At 34.1% G+C, this 19,871-nt stretch overlaps 1 protein-coding gene across 1 annotated transcript in view; it reads right to left on the bottom strand.

Moving 5' to 3' along the window:
* Sbf2 (SET binding factor 2) overlaps positions 1-15,190 on the bottom strand; it is a 353,787-nt gene extending 338,597 nt beyond the window's left edge. Inside the window, exons 1-2 of the mRNA XM_015477617.2 lie at positions 15,149-15,190; positions 14,256-14,384 (exon numbers count right to left, since the gene is read on the bottom strand). Of these exons, the coding sequence (XP_015333103.2) occupies positions 14,256-14,384; positions 15,149-15,190 (171 nt within the window). The remainder of the gene's footprint in view (positions 1-14,255; positions 14,385-15,148) is intronic.
* Positions 15,191-19,871: the final 4,681 nt, after the last annotated feature.

The following is a 19,871-nucleotide window of genomic DNA, read 5'->3' on the forward strand; positions in this document are numbered from 1 at the left end:
AAAAATCTTCTGTTCTTTCTCTTGAGAGGCAAAAAGAAAGAGGTGATGGAGAAGTCTGACCTATAACTTAGCTCCTCCTATTTATTTATTTTTTTCCTTTAAATTTTTTTTCTTTTAAAATTTCTGTTTGGGGGTGCTGAGGTTGTGGTTCAGTAGTAGAGCATTTGCCTAACATGTGTGAAGCACCAGGTTCAATCCTCAGCACCAAATAATTAATTAATTAATTAAATCTCTGTTTTTAATCTGGAAGAAATGCTTCTTCCCAATGCTTGGTAACTGACAATATAAATAAATGACTTTAGTCTTTAGGTAAACAACTGCCTCCATAAATAAGGAATTACTACGTGACCTAAAGGCTATGGGTAATCTGAGATTATAAAATACATGGCAACTAGTATTTGAAACTTGCCCAAGGAGTTCAATGGTAGAAAGCTTGCCTAACATACAAAAGTTCCTCAGTTCTATTCCCCACATAACACAAAGAAAAAAAATTGCCACAGATATTAATCCAGTATAATATGGATTAGATACCGTACCATGTTCTCATACTCTTATAGCACTGCAATTAATACCTCTAAAAATTGGCTGCCAGAGCACTAGCAAAAACTCATGGCTCTACTAGCAATAGACTGATTTCCAGTCTTGAATATGATCTGTTACAAAACTAATCAGAAACAGCATCCAAGATTTTCCAGAGTTGGAATATCATTTGGAAAGGCTGAAGAAATAAGGTCCAAATATTTTCCAGAGTTGGAATTTATTTTTGAAATGCTAAAATTACATTGTCACAGTAAAAATAAATAAATAAATAAATAAATAAATAAATAATCCAGCATTACACAGAATCAAGTTCCCATCTTAACCACTTCAACTAGACACAGTATCTAAAAATAAATCTCACCTTTCACATAATGTACTTAAATGGGACCATAACACTCTACATTCTGCTCTGTATAAGTTTCAGAAAATTCAATTTAATTACATTAAGAGCTCTACATTTATAACTTTTTGACACATCCAAACATTTTAGGACTTGTAACTCTTAGAGAAATTTGAGTATGTATGTATTTTAATACAAATCTAGCAAACAGGCATTTGGAAAAAGATTTCATAGTACTTTCAAGCACACTAACAACTAGAGTTTTAGCACAGATCAAGTTAATTCTCAAATTCATGGGAAAAAAAGATCTTTGAAGATAATGTATATAAGACTATATATAAAGCTGAATACACATACAAAAGAAAGTTCATCATTACCATGAAAACACTACTTTTTATGAGTTTATGAGCCTGGACCACATCTGTATTCCTAGCACCTAACACCTTGGCCAGAATGTAACAAGTACTAAGAAAATACTTTAAGTTGAAAAGATCACTGTTAAGTATTTAACAATAGCCAAAACTAGATGACCACTTGGCAAGAGTATTGCATACAAACTGATTTAATCATCAAAAGATTGGAATTTGACCAGGAAATCTTTAAGGTTTCTTCCAAACCCTAATACTCAACAACATTTTCATCATTACCCCAGTGATAATTTTAAGCAAGGTTCATACTCTGTGTCATGAAGGACTTTTAAAGAAATGTCTATCAGTAACCATAGGCTGCATCATAATCTTCCTGTCAGCTTTTTTATACAAATCTTTATCAGGCAGGGGGGAAAAATGAGTGAGAGAGAATCATCCAACATTAGTGATCTTAAAGGATAAATTAACCTTGTTTCTATATTTCTGTATATTATATACTAAGAGTTATATGAATCTAAAAGAGTGATTACATCTATGATTTGTATTAAAAAGATAAATCCTCAAATGCTATATTTTGTATACTATTAGTTGGGGGGAAATCCCTTGAGAGTACGAAGAATCATTTTTTCCATAAAATTCCCTGTTGAAAAGTCTCCTACCAGTTAAACAACTGCTCAGATACAGAGTTAGTTTCATATGTGTACTTAACTTACTTTAATGATAAACTGCAAAAGTTTGACTCTGCATTTTCTATCCTTTTTCTCTACCTTTACATGGAATACAAATATTTTTTAAAAATCTGTATAATAAATAGGCTACCTATTAACTCTGAAATAGCTAATTTAAGCCAAGAAACTGATCATTTATGAACTCCATATGCCATATTTTATACTAAAGATTTTTTAAATAATTCAATAAGCTTAAAAGCATATAGTTTTAATTTGCTCAATAATATAAAAAGTAAACAAATTGCTAAAAGCTATTTAACCGACTGCATCTCCTTTCCTAGGATTCTGTGCAGCAAACAGAAACAAACAACTGGCTGCCTTGTTTATTTACAAATTAATAATAGGCCACTATTCTGCCTATTATTGCTTTCTTGTTTTTATAGTAATTATTTTATGGTACTGATCACACACTATATAATTTACCTGTTTGCTATGGTCAGTGCCAGTTACACTCAGTAGAAATTTTAAGAAGAAAAGAATTTTATTTGGTTCAGTTCTATCTTAAATAACTGAACCATCTCAATACTTGACACCTAGTAATCATTCAAAAATACCTGCTAACTGAATAAAGTGACATTAAATCATACCTAAATAGTCAAAATAATTGTAAATTTTAAAGCAAAATTCTGGACAAATGAGAAAACTACCCAAAAAAATATAAGTTCTTTAAAGCCAGTTATATAATGATCTTTTTTAAAAAAACCACCAGTGACCTTAAATTATTAGTTTCTGGGCTCCACCCTTAGTGTTTTCTTATGTTCAGAAAACAATTATTCACTTTTATGAAGAATTGCCAGAATGACATGGTCATTTTGCTCAAAGTTGTCACTGTTATCAATAAGCAATAGGCTGATCTAGGAGATAAAATTACAGACAGTATCTAGGTAGAAGAATATTAATGCAAGTAAATACTCATGAGAAATTGAGTATCTTCCAAGAATTTTAAGGAGGACAAAATCAGTCTAAAAGAATCCCTAGTTGAGGGCTGAGAATGTGGCTCACAGTTGAGTGTTCACGTAGCATGCATGAGGCCCTGGGTAAGAATCTAAGACTTATTAATTTTTAAAAAATTTGAAGTAGCTGGGAATTTTTTTCAAAATCAGCTTTCCTCCTCTTATTCAATGAGTATTTTATTTTAGTTAGAAAAAATTTAACAGAGAGTCAAAAGACCAGGGTTTTATTATCACCTTAGCAACTACTAAACAGCCATATGAGACTGGACAAGCTATTAAATCTCTTTAGATTTTCTTATTTTTAGAATGGAAATGAATTTCAGCACTTTAAATAAATTTAATTCCTAAAACTGTCATTTTCTCTTTGGCTTTCTAAATGTTGACTCTATACAAATTTTCCCAACTTTTGAAATGATCTAAATTTCCACATATAGTCCGGATTCCAGATAATTCTTGGCTTAACTTAAAATGGCTTTAAGCTAGTCAGAATTAGCTATTTATTTATTTATTTATTTATTTATTTATTTTTTATTTTTTAGTTTTCGGCAGACACAACATCTTTGTTTGTATGTGGTGCTGAGGATCGAACCCGGGCCGCACACATTCCAGGCGAGAGCGCTACGGCTTGAGCCACATCCCCAGCCCAGAATTAGCTATTTAAATAAACTTCACTAAGGACTATTATCTTTATGATTAATATATGTAATGTTAATGTTATTTTTAGCTTTTATTTAAGATTTCAGAAATCATTCCTATCGTCTCCCTTCATCTGAGTGCAATGCAATAGTAAACTATTACTAAATATTCAGTATAAGCTATATTGAAATACTTCCAATGAAGATATACGTGTATAATTCCAAGGCATTTCTTGAAGGTAAGTGAAGTCCAGAAATGATAATTTGCTACAATAGTAGACAGACATAGCCACATCACTGGTAAATTTATAACTTATTAATAAAATTTTAGTTCTCAAAGACTAAAACAATTCTTCAACAAATAAACACATTTGCTTATGTCACCTAAGTAATTTTAAAATTTTATGTATTGGTGATATTAGTAACTTTTTATAGACACATAAGTACCACTAGAGGCCACCAAATACTTTACTTTTTAAAATGACACATCTGCAAGTTATTCTTGTGAGTTTAAAGGTACTTTAAGTTAGGCCAAATCGTAAAGAATGACAATAATATCCATAACTGGAAACACTGCACAAAAATAAACTCAGAAATATGTGGACATATTTTATATTAAATAGGACGTCTGTATCATTAAAGAATTTTATCAGACCAAGAATGGTGGGAGAGGGTTGGTAGAAACCTTCTAGTATAAAACTATCATTCTCTACATACTTCTGAAAATAGATTATCCTAGAAAGTGGATGCTCTGCTAAGAAGCTACTGCTTTGTATAAGTAAATTGTTTATATGTATACACACACACACACACACACACACACCAATAGATAAATAAAATCCCAGAGTTCTTTCGATGTTCTTTCTTCCATATTATAAAATCTTTCACATATAATGTTTTTAATACCTAAGGTTGGCTCCTATCCACAGCAATCAAGACTTCAAGTAAAAAGTCTTATTGTCAAGATTATCCCACAGATCTGAAAATACCAAAAATCTGATTTGCAAAAGATGACCTGGCATCAGGCAAAACATTTAACACCTCGGAAAGCTTTGCATTCCTAGCTGAACAGTTGCTAGATTGCCCTCCTGTTCATTAAAGGTAAAAAGCAAAATACACAAGGTCCAAATGATATTCTGAGAGTCCATAAACCCAAGGGAAACCTATAAGACCAAAATGAAGCTTCTTGCTAACTGACTTTCTACTTTCTCAGCATAGTGATATACTATTTTTAAGAGTTTTACTCCAAGCCAGTTGTGGTAGGACACACCTATAATCCCATGGGCTCAGGAGGCTGAGGCAGGAGGATGGTGAGTTCAAGGTCAGCTGCAGCAACTTAAGGAGGCCCTAAGAAACTCAGCAAGACCCTGTATCTAAATAAAATGTTTTTTAAAGGGCTGGGGATATGGCTTAGTAGTTAAAAACCCCTGGGTTCAATCCCCTGTACCTGCCCCCACCAAAAAGAGTTTTACTCCAGAGAAACTTTATTCAATCAGGTTTTAAAGGCTCTATTTAGAAAATCTTGGCCTAACAAAAGGTCACAAAAGTGTTCTACATTTTCTTTTAAAAGATTTAAAGTTTTGGCTTTTATAGTTAGTCTATGATCCATTTCAAAATAATCTTTGTGTATAGTATAAGAAAGGGTCAAGGCTAATTTTTTTTCCAAGTGATATTTAGCTGTTCATCATCATTTGTGCTATCTTTTCCACAACTGAATTACTTTGGCAACTCAGTTGAAAATCAATTTGCCATATATGTATAGGCTTGCTTCTAAACTGTTCCTTGGATCTCCATATCTATCCTTAAGCCAATACCATATGGTCTGGATTATTAAGCTTTACAGTACATCTAAAAACCAGACACTGAAACTTATTATACATAACATAAAACTTAATGTTGTGTATAGTTCAGTAATGTTAAGTATATTCACATTGTTGGACATCCAAACTCCAGCACTCTTTTCATCTTGCAAAACTGAAAATCTATGCCCATTAAACAACTTATTATTCCTTCCTTTTCCTATCCCCTGAAAATCTTCATTCTACTTTCTGTCTATATGAATTTAACTACTCTAAGTACCTCATGTACTCATGTCAGTGAAATTATACAGTATTTGCATTTTTGTAACTGGCTTATTTTCCATAGCATAATGTCCTCAAGGTTCATCTATGTTGTACCATACGTTCAGAATTCCTTCCTTTTTAGGGCTGAATAATATTTCATTGTATGTATGTACCATATTTCATTTATCCATTCATTGATTTCTCTCCACCTTTTGACTACTGTGAACAATGTCACTTTGAACACATATGTACAAATATCTACATAAGTCCTTGTTTTCAGTTCTTTTAGATATTCCCAGTAGTGAAGTTGCTGAGCCAAATGGTAATTTTATTTTCAACTTTTTTTTGAAGAACTGCTGCACTATTTTCCATAGCATACTTCATTAGCACACACAGCCAGTAAATTCCAACAGTTTTTGGAGCTCTGTGCCAAGATACAGGAACAAAGACCAAAACAGTTGGATAGGATCCTAGGATCCTAATTTCCCCTTCATTGACACTTGTTATTTTCTGAGTTTTGATAATAGCTATACTAATGGACATGAGTTGGTATCTCTGTGTGGTTTTGATTTACATTTCCCTGATGAGTAGTTATAGCAGCATATTTTCACATACTTATTAGCCATTTGTATATCTCCATCTATGTCATCCTTTTCAACACTGATATATGTTTTGATGAATGGCTATAGCAGCACTAATTCAACCAGTCCCCTTCGGATGGACATTTATGTAGTTGCCAATCTTTTGCCACAAAGAGCCTTATACAAACATATGTATAAGTACTCGTACAAATCAATTTGCTCAGGATAGTTCCCATTTACACATGTTTTCCCAATTCTCTCCCTTTCATTCTCAAAAGCATTCTGATTTGAAATTATAATATATAGTTATTCCAGTTTACATTTAAGTACTGGAATACAAGTACAAGAAAAAAAGCAGTAAGAGAAATTAGGCAACAACTACCTTTGATTTAACCTTCTAGGCTATCTGTTCCAAAACTACCTTTGATTTAACCTTCTAGGCTATCTGTTCCAAAACTCACCCCACAATAGAAATCTAGTATTAGCAAAAGAGACCAAAATATGGATTAGCTTTGCCTGTGCCATATAAGCACAATACAGTTAGGTTATGGGAAATGCAGAGAAGAATAAACCAAGGCATGACTAGGAATCAAGTACAAATGACTGGCAGAATAGTGATACCACTATTTTCTAGAGAAAGTAAAACACACACACACAAAAAAAAAAAAAAAAGAAAAGAAAAGAAAAAAAACTAAAAACTAAGTCTTATGAATGATGGAAAATGAAAAGTAACTGGAACTGAAACTGGGAAAATATACAATATGATGAAGCCTGTGTAGTTTTCTCTAATACCAAATATATGGTTTTTCCAGCCCCAACCACAGTTGTCTGAAAGCAACTGTGTATCCAATTCTGACACTACCCACTGTGAGAGAAGACAGACCTCAAGGGCTTAGGCCCAAAAGACTGCCCCCACTTTAGATATAGTCAGCCAATAATGGGGCACCTAGGATACCCATACTTCTGCCCATAAATTCAGGCGTTCCTATGACATCCTGCCTCTGATGCAATAATTTACTACAATGACTCACAGAACTCCAGAAAATACTTTACATACATTTACTCGTTTATTATAAAAGATACAACAGTCCAGTGGAAGAGATGTATAGGGCAATGTATGATGGGAAAAGAGGTGGTGCAGAGACTTCATGCACTTTCAGGGTATGCCACCTTTTCAGGACATCAATGTGTTCATCAACCTGAAGGTTCTATGAACCCTGTCCTTGGAGGAAGTAGGGGGGGGGATGTCCAAAAGTTTCATTAAATCCCTGTCTGTTGAAGACTAAACTCAATCTCTTTCTCTCCCCTACCTAGTGGGGCTAAAAGTTCCAACCTTCTAATCACATAGTTGCTTCCTCTGGTGACCAACCCCCATCCTGAAGCTCTCTATGTCCACTTGAACCATTAGTTACTTCATTAGCACACACAGCCAGTAAATTCCAACAGTTTAAGAAGCTCTGTGCCAGGATATAGGAACAAAGACCAAACATTTACTAATTATTATACCAAAAAGACTATTATTAGTGATGTCAAAAAAGAAAGTGGTCAAGAAAATTTATAATAATGGAAAGATCTTTTCTCTTTGCACTAAATCGGTTCTAGTCTTCTTCTAAGCACACTTCTAGGCTTTGTCTGCCAGCCTCCTACTACAGATAACTGTGGCCAAGTGACTGGCTTCTGATCAATGGACTATGGGTAGAAATGATTTACACCACCTCTAGGCATATCCTATAAAACCTACTTTTACCATCCTCCCTGTCTCCTACTCCTCTGTAAACTGAATGCTGGTACCCAAGATGACCCTGAGGATCACAGTGTGAAGATGGCAACCCCCGCTCCTAATCTGCCCTACTGCCACTAATTAACTTCCATGTAAGTAAGAGGAGGGTGTGGGGTGGGGTATGTTCAATCATGATAAAACAGTAAAATTTTCAAGTTTATCCACTCTAAAATGGCTAGTATCAACCAATTCAGAAAAAATTACTAAACTTCAACTCTGTGATTTCAGATTACAGAGGGCATAAACGATATATACTTGAGAGTAGTCCTCTGAAATGGAAGTGAAATGGATATGTGAGGTGAGAGTGGATGGCAAGAAATCATAACATTATAACTTATTAAAATACTAATAGACAATCACTTGATAGCATCCGTGTAGGAAAAAAATGTTATTATCAGAAAGCACTAAATTAACTTTGCTCAAGGTTTTTAAATTCCATTTTGTTTCTCCACACTAGTCTCTTAGAGAAATGGAGATAACAAAAAAAGGAACATTTGAAACATTTTATAATGAAGAATAACTAGGATAGTAGGTAACAAATACAAACAAGAGATTTTCTTAGAGGTTGGAGAAGTAGCTTAGCTGGTGGAGTGCTTGACTAGCATGTGTGAAGCCCTTGGTTCACTCCCCCATAACACACACACACACAATTAACAACTTAAGTGAGTATGGAAGAGTGTGAAATGCTTATCATAAAGATAGACTATTTTCTTCCTTGGAGATATTAAAAGGATTTACTATTTTAGATGTACCCTGTAGATTCCATCCAGGTTCCCTGCAATGTGGTTCTATTATTTCAAACAGATGACAACATGGAAGTGGAAAACAAAAATGTGAGCTACAACTATCACTTTCTAGCTTAAACTCCCTTTATACCCACTTGCTTTGTTGTAAACATGACTTTTAAAAATCCTTTTTGTAGTCCTTAGTATGTTTTTAAAACCACATTTTCATATTTTATACCAGTAGTGTTATGTTTTCAGCCTTTAAACCAGAAGTCCTTCCTACTAAACCCTGGACCATATTTAACACTGAATTCAACCCCTGGCCTCATACTCCAGCACACAGGATCTAGATGTTACCACCAGTATCTTTCATAGATACCTTCTATGATTTAAAAAAAAAAAAAAAATTTAGTTGTAGATGGATACAATATCTTTTATTTATTTATTTGTTTGTTTGTTTGTTTATGTGGTGCTGAGGATCAAACCCAGGTCCTCACACATGTGAGGCAAGTGCTCTATACCACTGAGCCACAACCCCAGTCCCTTCTATAATTTTTTAAAGCTAGCTTCTTGTGTTTCTCAAATCTCTCTGGCTGGCATCTTTTTCATCTTTATTCTAAGTAATGACTTGTACAGACAGTTTTTTTATATTTACCTACTGGAACTTGCATGTTTACCGATTATATTTCATCTTCTTAGATAAAGGGCACATAACTCCAAACTTTCAAAATCTTTGTAAATGTCAATTCTGTCATGCAATATGTTTACAACCTTTCATTCTCCTTTCACGCATATTTCTCCTCAGAAACAAAATTATCTTTCATCCTTTCTACACTCAGTTCCCTGACCAAACAGAATTTATATCTAGGTCAATGGATGACTACTATCCCATTTGTTATATTCATCTCATTCTAAACAGCTTAAAGAATTAAAGCATTACATGGTGCCTATGCTTATTTCTCCTATAGCATCTCATACTGAAGCAATATCTGCAGAATGATGAATACCAGTTTATTTCTCTCTTCTCCCTCAGCTATCTTATAGAAGACTGGATTCATACTAAAGACTTTCAAATCATTAATGTATATTTAAATAACTGAACTAATTACTTTCACCTCAAATCTGGAAATTCTGTTTATTTTTCTCAAGCTACAAAATGTATTTATCACAGTAGTTTAGTGTTCTAAGAAAATGAGATATGTTACTAATGCTTCAGTATAGTCGTTCAGTGAAGATTATGGCATATTTTCTGAATTATGAAATATTCACTTCTGAGACAGCATCCTAAAAAGGAGTTAGTGCCAAAACAATACTGTTTTGCTGACATACAAGGCTTAGCCAATAAAAAACATTTGTTCCCATGATCATAAATAGATTGTTAGCCATAGAATGCTTCTGGAAAACAATTCTTTAATTTTCTTTGAAATACTGTCACTAAAATTAACTGCAACTTTATTTATATGACTGTCTGTGGTTTCTGTGTATACCTAAAAAACACAAGAAAAAGACAAAAATATCCTAGAATTGGTAAAGTAGTCATTATGTTTGGTTTAGCTTATTTTCATATTTTTATTTTTAAAATCTGTCCAAATTGAAGTTCACCATTTCTAAATAGAAGGCAATTTCTTTATGTAAAAACGGAAAGAATAAATTCTGCATCCTCTAAATTAAGCTTGAGATTTGATTTATTATGAATGAATGCCTAAAGTCCTTTTTCACAAATTATAAAGTTTAATCTTCAGGATGAACATATAATCTTTCATTTAGAATTTAAGGATATCAAATATATGCTGCCTGGGAACAAGAGGTGGCAACAGAAAATAATTTCGATAAAATATTATACTCTGAACCCATATTTGTCCTCAGATAAAATAAACAGGTAAAGTTGATCTGTACTTAGTAATGCAGTGCTATGGTTTGAATATAATTTGGGTGTCCCCCAAGGGTTCATTGTGAATGAAGCTTTAGTCTACAGGGTACTGCTTTTGGGAGGTGATGGAACCTTTAAGAGGTGGGTCATGATGGGAGGTTCTTAAATCGCTGGGGCATGAGGATTTCTCATGTAAGCCCTTAGTACTTCTCATGAGAGGGTTGTTATGAGAAGAACAACACTGACCCCTCTCATTCTCTCTGATCCTGGTTGAAGTTGTAATGGGTTGCTTCTGCAAGCACTCCTCCCATGGCTATATGTGCCATGAAGTGATATAATCAAGAGGCAGCCCTTACCACAGACCCTGTGCTATACTGTTTGGAGTTTAAACCTCCAAAACTGTGAACTAAATAAAATTTCTTTTCTTCATAAGTAGCCTGTGTCATGCATTTTTTATAGTGATGAAAACTTGACTAACAGAATCAGAATTCTCTTAACATTTTTCAATCTCAGTTCTTACAAATTACAGAACTCTGTTTTCAGGGTAAAAGTTTCTGCTTTTACACTAAAATGCAAATGCTTACATAGTTTAATGTGTAACTCCAAGAATATTCCCACATCTTGGCTAAAACTAAGAGTCAGAAGATCTGGGTTTGAATACTAGCTCTGCTGCATTCTACCTGTTAGACTTTGCTGAAAGTATTTAAACTTTCTAAGCCTCAGTGTACTTATTTGCAAATTAACATAATGTTATCATTTATCTAATTTATGTTAGTATATCATAGTCTATCAATGCTATACAACTGTTAGTTATTAACCTTAATGCTACATGCTAAAAGTCAATCCATCTTGTAAAGGATATGGTTTTTTTTTCTGTATGTCTTCAGAAAAGGGTCACTATTACCCTAGAATCAACAAACCATTTAGGGACTAAACCAGATCAATTAAGACTAAACTTTTACTACGTCTGCCTTTGGTTCTTGAAGTTTAAAAAGTTACTCAGGATCACATAGTATACCACAGTTGTTTAACTTATTGTTATTCATATGCAAAAATTACACCTAATATCAAAGAATAGTATAACATTATAAATGAAAAGACAAAAACAAAAAAAACTATTAGATGCAAATAAAATAGCTTTAATAGATGCAAAATAAATCTATTTTGTATTGACAAAGCACAACAGACATAAATAGTCAGAACTGCCAATAGATGAATGAATAAAGAAACTGTGGCATATATACACATACACACAAAGACACACACACATGCACACACAAACACACACAATGGAATATTATTCGGCCTTAAAGAAGAATGAAATTATGGCATTTACAGGTAAATGGATGGAGTTGAAGAATATCATGCTAAACAAAGAAAGCCAATCCCAAAAAACCAAAGGCCAAATGTTTTCTCTGATTAGTGGATGCTGATTCATAATTGGGGTGGGGAGGATGGAGGAACTTTGGATTGAGCAGAGTGGAGGGGAGGGAAAGGAGGGGGTTTATGGGGGGGAATATGGTAGAATGAGATGGACATTATTACCCTATGTGCAGGTATGATTACACAAATGGTATGACTCTACATCATGTACAGCCAGAGAAGTTGTACTCCATTTGTATAAAAAATAAAATTAATTTTTAAAAAAGAATCAGAATTGCTATCAATGAAGAAAAACTGTGGGGAATAGGAACATTTTCAACATAATCCAACAAATCACTTATCATTTAAGTATTAATCTGGCCCCCCAATTTTTTAAATGGTATACTAAGAATCAGTCAAAAAGTCATCTAGATGAGAAAAAATTCTATCTACCTCTTGACATCTCGATTTCACTAATCCAGCAGCACACAACTCCACCCCATTATTGGACAGACACTTGTAGCATTTGAACATGCCAGTATCTGTCATACAAAATAAAAATAAAAAATATCCATTTACTAAGTAGTAAAATCAATATATGTTTCTCCCTTGCCTCAGAGGTATCACAAACATCTATTTCCTTGACTCTCAAAACATAAAAAGTATCCTTTCTCAGTCCTAGCTGTAGAGCTATGATAATTTGTTTCTACCCCCATAAAGTCTGTTCTTGAAACTTACGAAAGTGGTTCATTGTTCATACAGTCAAATTGATATACCTCTTTAGTCCTCCACATTTTGATGTAAAGGAACTCAAAAAACTTTCCAACATGTCCCCAGCCCCAAATTTACCTTTTCAGTCAGCACTAAAAGGGTTAGCTAAAACAAGGTTTAAAAGCTATTATAATAAAAATGCCTGCTTATTTACATGGTAAGGCCAATTACTGGTATGTGAAAGCATGTGGGGGAGAAAAGAAAGGAATGCAAAGGGCTCTCCAAACAGTCACTTTTCCTTGGGTCCTTACATTCCTTCCCTATTTTTAATGCAAAAATTCAAGATTTACCCTCTCTGTGGGCCTACAAACCCACAGCCTTCTTTACATGACTGGGTTATAACCATCAAAACTAAGTGTTCAGCAATATATTTTTCATCCTCAGTAAAGCAGAATGGCACAGTCATCAGCTAGAAAGAGCAAATTTATAATTTTCAACATCAATTTTATTCCTCATAGACCTTTCTGATACAAGTTAACAAAAGAATGAACAATTCTTCCTCTGAGTGAGGTGGCAAGAGATGAAGAAGAGTCATAACATTTGCCCCATTTATTAAGCACTTGTTCTATGAATTGTATATTCATCTTTTCCACTTTATCTTTACAACAACCCTATGAGTTATCATTTTACAGATGAAGACTCTGCTATTTAAAGAAGTTAATTAACTTGTCAAAAGTCCATACAATGCAACTGGGATTTCAACCCAGGCAATCTGCTCTGCAGCCTGCACTTCTATCACATTATACTGAATATTCTTTCAACAGAAACTTCTTGAATGTGTGTGTGTACATAAACAAAATATTAATAATCTTCTCCTCCCCCTCTTCTCTTTTTCTTGAATGGAACCAAACTTGTGTAGAACCAAACTTTAAAGTCATCTTACAAAGTCTTTTTAGTCCCTTGTTTTACCACCTTGGATCTGCCACCAGATAAAATGACCTGGCTATCATAAACTATATTCAACCACTGAGTTCCTTTAAAATGTCTAATTGTTCCTCCCCCAAAGTCAGTTGAATTGCACTATTAATAAAGTAACCTACAAACACTGTAGCTAAAAATAAAAGAATTTAGATTTATGATTTCAAGATCAAACTCAAACCATGGCTGGTCACCATTAAACAAACTTTTGGTTTCTTTTTGTCTGTTTTTTTATTTTGTTGATCACTAAAACACTAACCAGGAAATTTCAGGAAAAATAATAAAATAAATTTTGTCTAGTGATAAATAATCCCTGAAACTACTTAGGCTAAGATTTTTACTAAGGAATCAGAGGGATTTTTCTGTTCCTGAGCAATAAAGATCATCAATTTCACTTGTAATGTTAGGGATAAATTTAAGTAGGAAAAAAGAATAGCATAACAGGCATTCCAGAATCAATATATTTAAAGGGGATTATATTTACAGATCTTGGAGGGAAGAAAATTATTTCTAAGACTACATTGCAGATAAATCATCAAATTATTTAATAAGAAATGTAATAATGTAAACAGAAAAAGAAAAATATAATTATAAAAGTATAATAATACAACATCAACTTACCAATTCAATTCCCTGTGGAAAAGGTGTATCATCCCAGTCCTTCTGCGGAAATCTCTGGATTATTTTCCCCAGACCTTCTCCTGAGCCTGTAAATAAAATCAAAGTTAGCTGGGTATGATAAGCACATGCCTAAAATCCCACCTACTCGGGAGACTGATGCAGAAGAATAACAAGTTCAAGGCCATCCTGGGCCTGTATCAAAATTAAAAAATGAAAAGCACTAGGGAATGTATCTCAGTGGTACACTACTTGCCTAGCATATGCAAGGCTCTGGATTCAATCCCCAGTACCAATGGGGGGGAAAAATCAGTTACAAGGTACTAAAAAACTGAAGATTCATTAAACTATTCTCATTTCTAAATTAACATTTGAAAAATTGATATATCAATTAAACATTTTTAAGTTTTAAAGGACATAAAAGTAGTATTTTCAAAACACAATACTGAAAGAACAGGCAATCCCCCATCCTATAGACTGCCAAAGATTGACACATATGAAAAGTTAAGAAAAACAGACAGAGGTATTGGAAATCTATCACATCATGAGAATAACTGTTCTCTGTGCCCCAATAATGAAATAACTTCAGTATACCAACCTGAAATTTAAGGAGTGCTTTTCTGTGGAAACAGAGTAATTTTAAACAATAAATGATATGGTACTGTTGGTGATAAGCGTCAGTTAGGGTTTGTAAGAACTATTAAGGGTTAAATACAGTTTTTTAGGCTGCGCTGGAACCTTGACCATGTCTATGCAGAGTTCCTTAACATTAGATTATTGACATTTGGGCTGGATAATTTTTTGGTGTGTATGGGGTAGGGGAGAGAGTACTATCTTGTATATTACGGTATGTGGCATCCCCAGCTTCAACTCACTACATGCTAGCAGCACCCTACCACCACCACCAAGTTGTTACAACCAAGAATGTCTCCAGACATTGCCAAATGTCTCCAGGGTTGATAACCACAGGTTTTTATAACTATTGTTATAAAGTTAGCCTATGACATCAAAGACTGAATCAACTTATTATTGAACTGTGGGGATATAATCTTGTGAGTAATTTGGGGATGAAAAGTACATGTCAGATCTAAATTGTTTTTTACTGTACTTTCTGTGTGTGTGTGTGGTTCATGGGGATCAAACCCAGGGTCTTTCCATCGTGCTAGGCAAGCTTGCTACCATTGAGATTACACCCTTTGCTACATATTTCAGCCCTTTGCATATGCTTCATAGATTTACATATCTACATGTTGTCCAGCTTACTCTAAGATGAAAGCAACAATATTCTGATTATTTCCACATCTAATTTAGGGAAGCCTTAAAAACTGCGTATATTTATTAATACACTTTTTGAAAAATCATCCCAATGAATTCAACTTTTTCCTCGCATCTGCAGTAAACATTTTATTTGATAACTATCTTATGGGCAGTACGAGTTATATGTAGAATTCTGAGAAGATAACATTTACAATGAAGAGCAAGCCATGGTGAAGCAAAACTGTTCTACATTCATATTTCTTCTTTATGCCCACAGGTAAAGTATCACATCAATCAAGAGGGGCTATGGAAGTACTTCCTATCTGTATCACATATTAAATGTGGCATTCTGACAGCAAGAGGAAAAGTACATAATAGGAAAAGGATCCTCTGAAGGAGAAACTAGGAAAACCACCCCTATTACAATAGCCTCAAAAAAAAAAAAAAAAAACTTGGGAATAAACATAATGAAAGAGGTGAAAGACCTCTACAAGGAAAACTACAGAATGCTGAAGAAAGAAATTATTTTTTTATTTTTTATTTTTTTAGTTATACATGGACACAATATCTTTATTTTGTTTACTTATTTTTATGTGGTGCTGAGGATCAAACCCAGGGTCTCTCACATGCGAGGCAAGCGCTCTACCACTGAGCCAAAACCCAGCCCCTGCAGAAAGAAATTAAAGAAGACCTTTTAAGATGGAAAGATCTTCCTTGTTCTTGGATCTGTAGAATTAATATTGTCAAAATGACCATACTACCAAAAGCACTATACAGATTTAATGCAATTCTAATCAAAATCCCAATGACATTCCTCATAGAAACACAAAAAGCAGTCATGCAATTCATCTGGAAAAATAAGAGACCCAGAAAAGCTAAAGCAACCCTTAGCAAGAAGAGTGATGCAGATGGCATCACGATACCAGACCTTAAACTATACTACCGAGCAATAGTAACAAAAACAGCATGGTCAAGGATAGTGGAAGGAGACGGTCATCATTATACAAAATTCATGTATGAAGATGTGAATTTGGTGTCAACATACCATATATACAAACAGAGATTTGATAAATTGTGGTATAAAGGTGTATTAAGAATTGTAATGCAAAAAAATTATGAATGTAATGCACTCCACTATTGTCATGTAAGAAATAATTTTAAAAATCAAATAAAATAAAAATAAATAATTTTTTTAAAGCAGCGTGGTATTGGCACCAAAATAGACTTGTAGACCAATGGTACAGAATAGAGGACACAGAGACCGACCCAGATGATTACAGTTATCTTATATTTGACAAAGGCACCTAAAACGTACATTGGAGAAAAGATAGCCTCTTCAATAAATGGTGCTGGGAAAACTGGAGACCCACATGAAACAAAATGAAATTAAACCTATATCTCTCCATGCACAAAACTCAACTCAATGTGAATCAAGGACCTAGGAATTAAACCAAAGACACTGTGTCTATTAGAAGAAAAAGTAGGCCCAAATCTCCATCATGTCAGTTTAGGTCCCAACTTTCTTAATAAAACTCCTGTAGCGCAAGAATTAAAACCAAGAATCAATAAATGGGAAGGATTCAAAATAAAAAGGTTCTTTTCAACAAAAGAAACAATCAGTGAGAGAGCCTACAAAATGGAAGCAAATCTTTACCACAAGCAAATTGGATAGAGCACTAATCTCTAGGATATATAAAGCACTCAAAAACCTTAACACCAAAAAAACCCAATAACTAAATCAACAAATGGGCCGGGGAACTGAACAGACACTTCTCGGAAGAGGACATACAATCAATCAACAAACATATGAAAAAATGTTCAACATCTCTAGCAATTAGAGAAATGAAAATCAAAACTACTCTAAGATTTCAGCTCACTCCAGTCAGAATGGCAGCTATTAAGAATACAAACAACAATAAGCGTAGGCAAGAATGTGGGGAAAAGGCACATTCACACATTGCTGGTGGAATTGCAAATTGGTACAGCCAATCCGGAAAGCAGTGTGGAGATTCCTTGGAAAACTTGGAATGGAACCACCATTCGACCCAGCTATTCCACTCCTCAGTTTATACCCAAAGGACTTAAAAACAGCATACTATAGGGACACAGCCATATCAATGTATAGCAGCACAATTCACAATAGCTAAATTGTGGAACCAACCTAGATGCCCTTTGGTAGATGAATGGAAAGGGTAACTTTGGTATATATATATACAATGGAACATTACTCAGCATTAAAAGAGAATAAAGGGGATGGGGATGTGGCTCAAGTGGTAGCGTGCTTGCCTGGCATGTGAGGGGCACTGGGTTCGATCCTAAGCACCACATAAAAATAAAATAAAAAGATGTGTCCACCGAAAACTAAAAAATAAATAATAAAAAATTCCCTCCCTCCCTCCCTCCCTCCCTCTCTCTAAAAAAAAGAGAGAGAGAGAGAGAGAGAGAGAATAAAATCATGGCATTTGAAGGTAAATGGATAAAGTTGGAGAACATAATGCTAAGTGAAGCAAGCCAATCCCAAAAAAACAAAAACCGAATGTTTTCTTTTATATGAGGACGCAGACGTATAATGGCAATTGTGGGGAAGAATGGGAGGAATGGAGGAACTTTAGATAGGGAAAAGAGGGAGAAATGATGGTGGAATGATTTAGACATCATTACCCTAAATACATGTTTGAAGACACAAATGGTGTGAAAATACTTTGTGTACAATCAGTGTCTTGAAAAATTGTGCTCTATATGTATAATATGAAATTAATTGTATTCTGCCATCATGTATAACAAATCAGAATTTTTTTAATGTCATATTATTTTCTCTTATATGTGGAAGCTAGAAAGGGAAAAGAAAAAGAAAGGTGGTGCAGGAGGATCTCATGAAAATTGAAGGGAGATCAGTAGAGTAAGAGAAAAGACAAGGGAGAGGGAAGGATGGGAGGGAAAAGGGAAATAACAGAGAATGATATCAGCCAAGTTATATCGTTTTACTGTATGCACAAATATGTAACAATAAACCTTACCATTATGTACAACTATACTATATCAATAAAAAATATAGAAAAATAACTAAATAAATAAAAAGGAGAAGCCTAAAAAAAGCACATAGACAAAATATATGACCAATATCACACTTAATGGAGAAAGACTGAAGGCTTTCTCACTAAGATTCAGAAAAGGGATGTAAACTATCATTTTTATTTGACATTGCACTTGCTGTCCTAACCTGTGCAATAAAGAAAGACATCACAGACACATAGATATGAAAAGCAAAAGTAACATTCCTTATTCACAATTTTTTTTAGAAATCCCTATGAAATAATTTTAAAACCTAGAATGAGTTTAAGGTCTCAGAGGGTCAACATTAAAATTTGATTGTATTTCTATTACTAGCAATAAGCAATTGAAAATGTAAAATACCAACTTAACTCAAAATGGATCAAGGACCTAGGAATTAAACCAGAGACTCTGCATCTAATAGAAGAAAAAGTAGGCCCTAATCTTCATCATATGGGATTAGGCCCCAACTTCCTTAATAAGACTCCTATAGCACAAGAATTAAAAACAAAATTCAATAAATGGATTGGATTCAAACTAAAAAGTGTTTTCTCAGCAAAAGAAACAATCTGTGAGGTGAACAGAGAGCCTACATCCTGGAAGCAAATTTTTACCCCCTACACATCAGATAGAGCACTAATCTCTAGGGTATATAAAGAACTCAAAAAGCTAAGCACCGAAAAAACAAATAACCCAATCAACAAATGGGCCAAGGACCTGAAGAGAACTTCTCAGAAGAGGATATACAATCAATCAACAAATATATGAAAAAATGTTCATCATCTCTAGCAATCAGAGAAATGCAAATCAAAACTACTCTAAGATATCATCTCACTCCAGTTAGAATGGAAGCTATTATGAAGACAAACAACAACAGTGTTGGCGAGGATGGTGGGGGAAGGTACACTCATACATTGCTGGTGGGACTGCAAATTGGTACAGTCAATCTGGAAAGCAGTATGGAGATTCCTTGGAAATCTGGGAATGGAACCACCATTTGACCCAGCTATTCCTCTTCTCAGACTATACCCAAAGGACTTAAAAACATCATACTACAGGGACACAGCCACATCAATGTTTATAGCAGCACAATTCACAATAGCTAAACTGTGTAGCCAACCTGGATGTCCTTCAGTGGATGAATGGATAAAAAAAAAAAAAAATGTGGCATATATACACAATGAAATTTTACTCAGCATTAAAAAAAACCAAAATCATGGCATCTGCAGGTAAATGGATGGCGCTGGAGAAGATAATGCTAAGTGAAGTTGGCCAAACCCCAAAAAACAAATGCCAAATGTTTTCTGTGAT

Source organism: Marmota marmota, unplaced genomic scaffold (assembly GCF_001458135.2).
Source record: "Marmota marmota marmota unplaced genomic scaffold, marMar, whole genome shotgun sequence".
NCBI classification, from domain to species: Eukaryota; Metazoa; Chordata; class Mammalia; order Rodentia; family Sciuridae; genus Marmota; species Marmota marmota.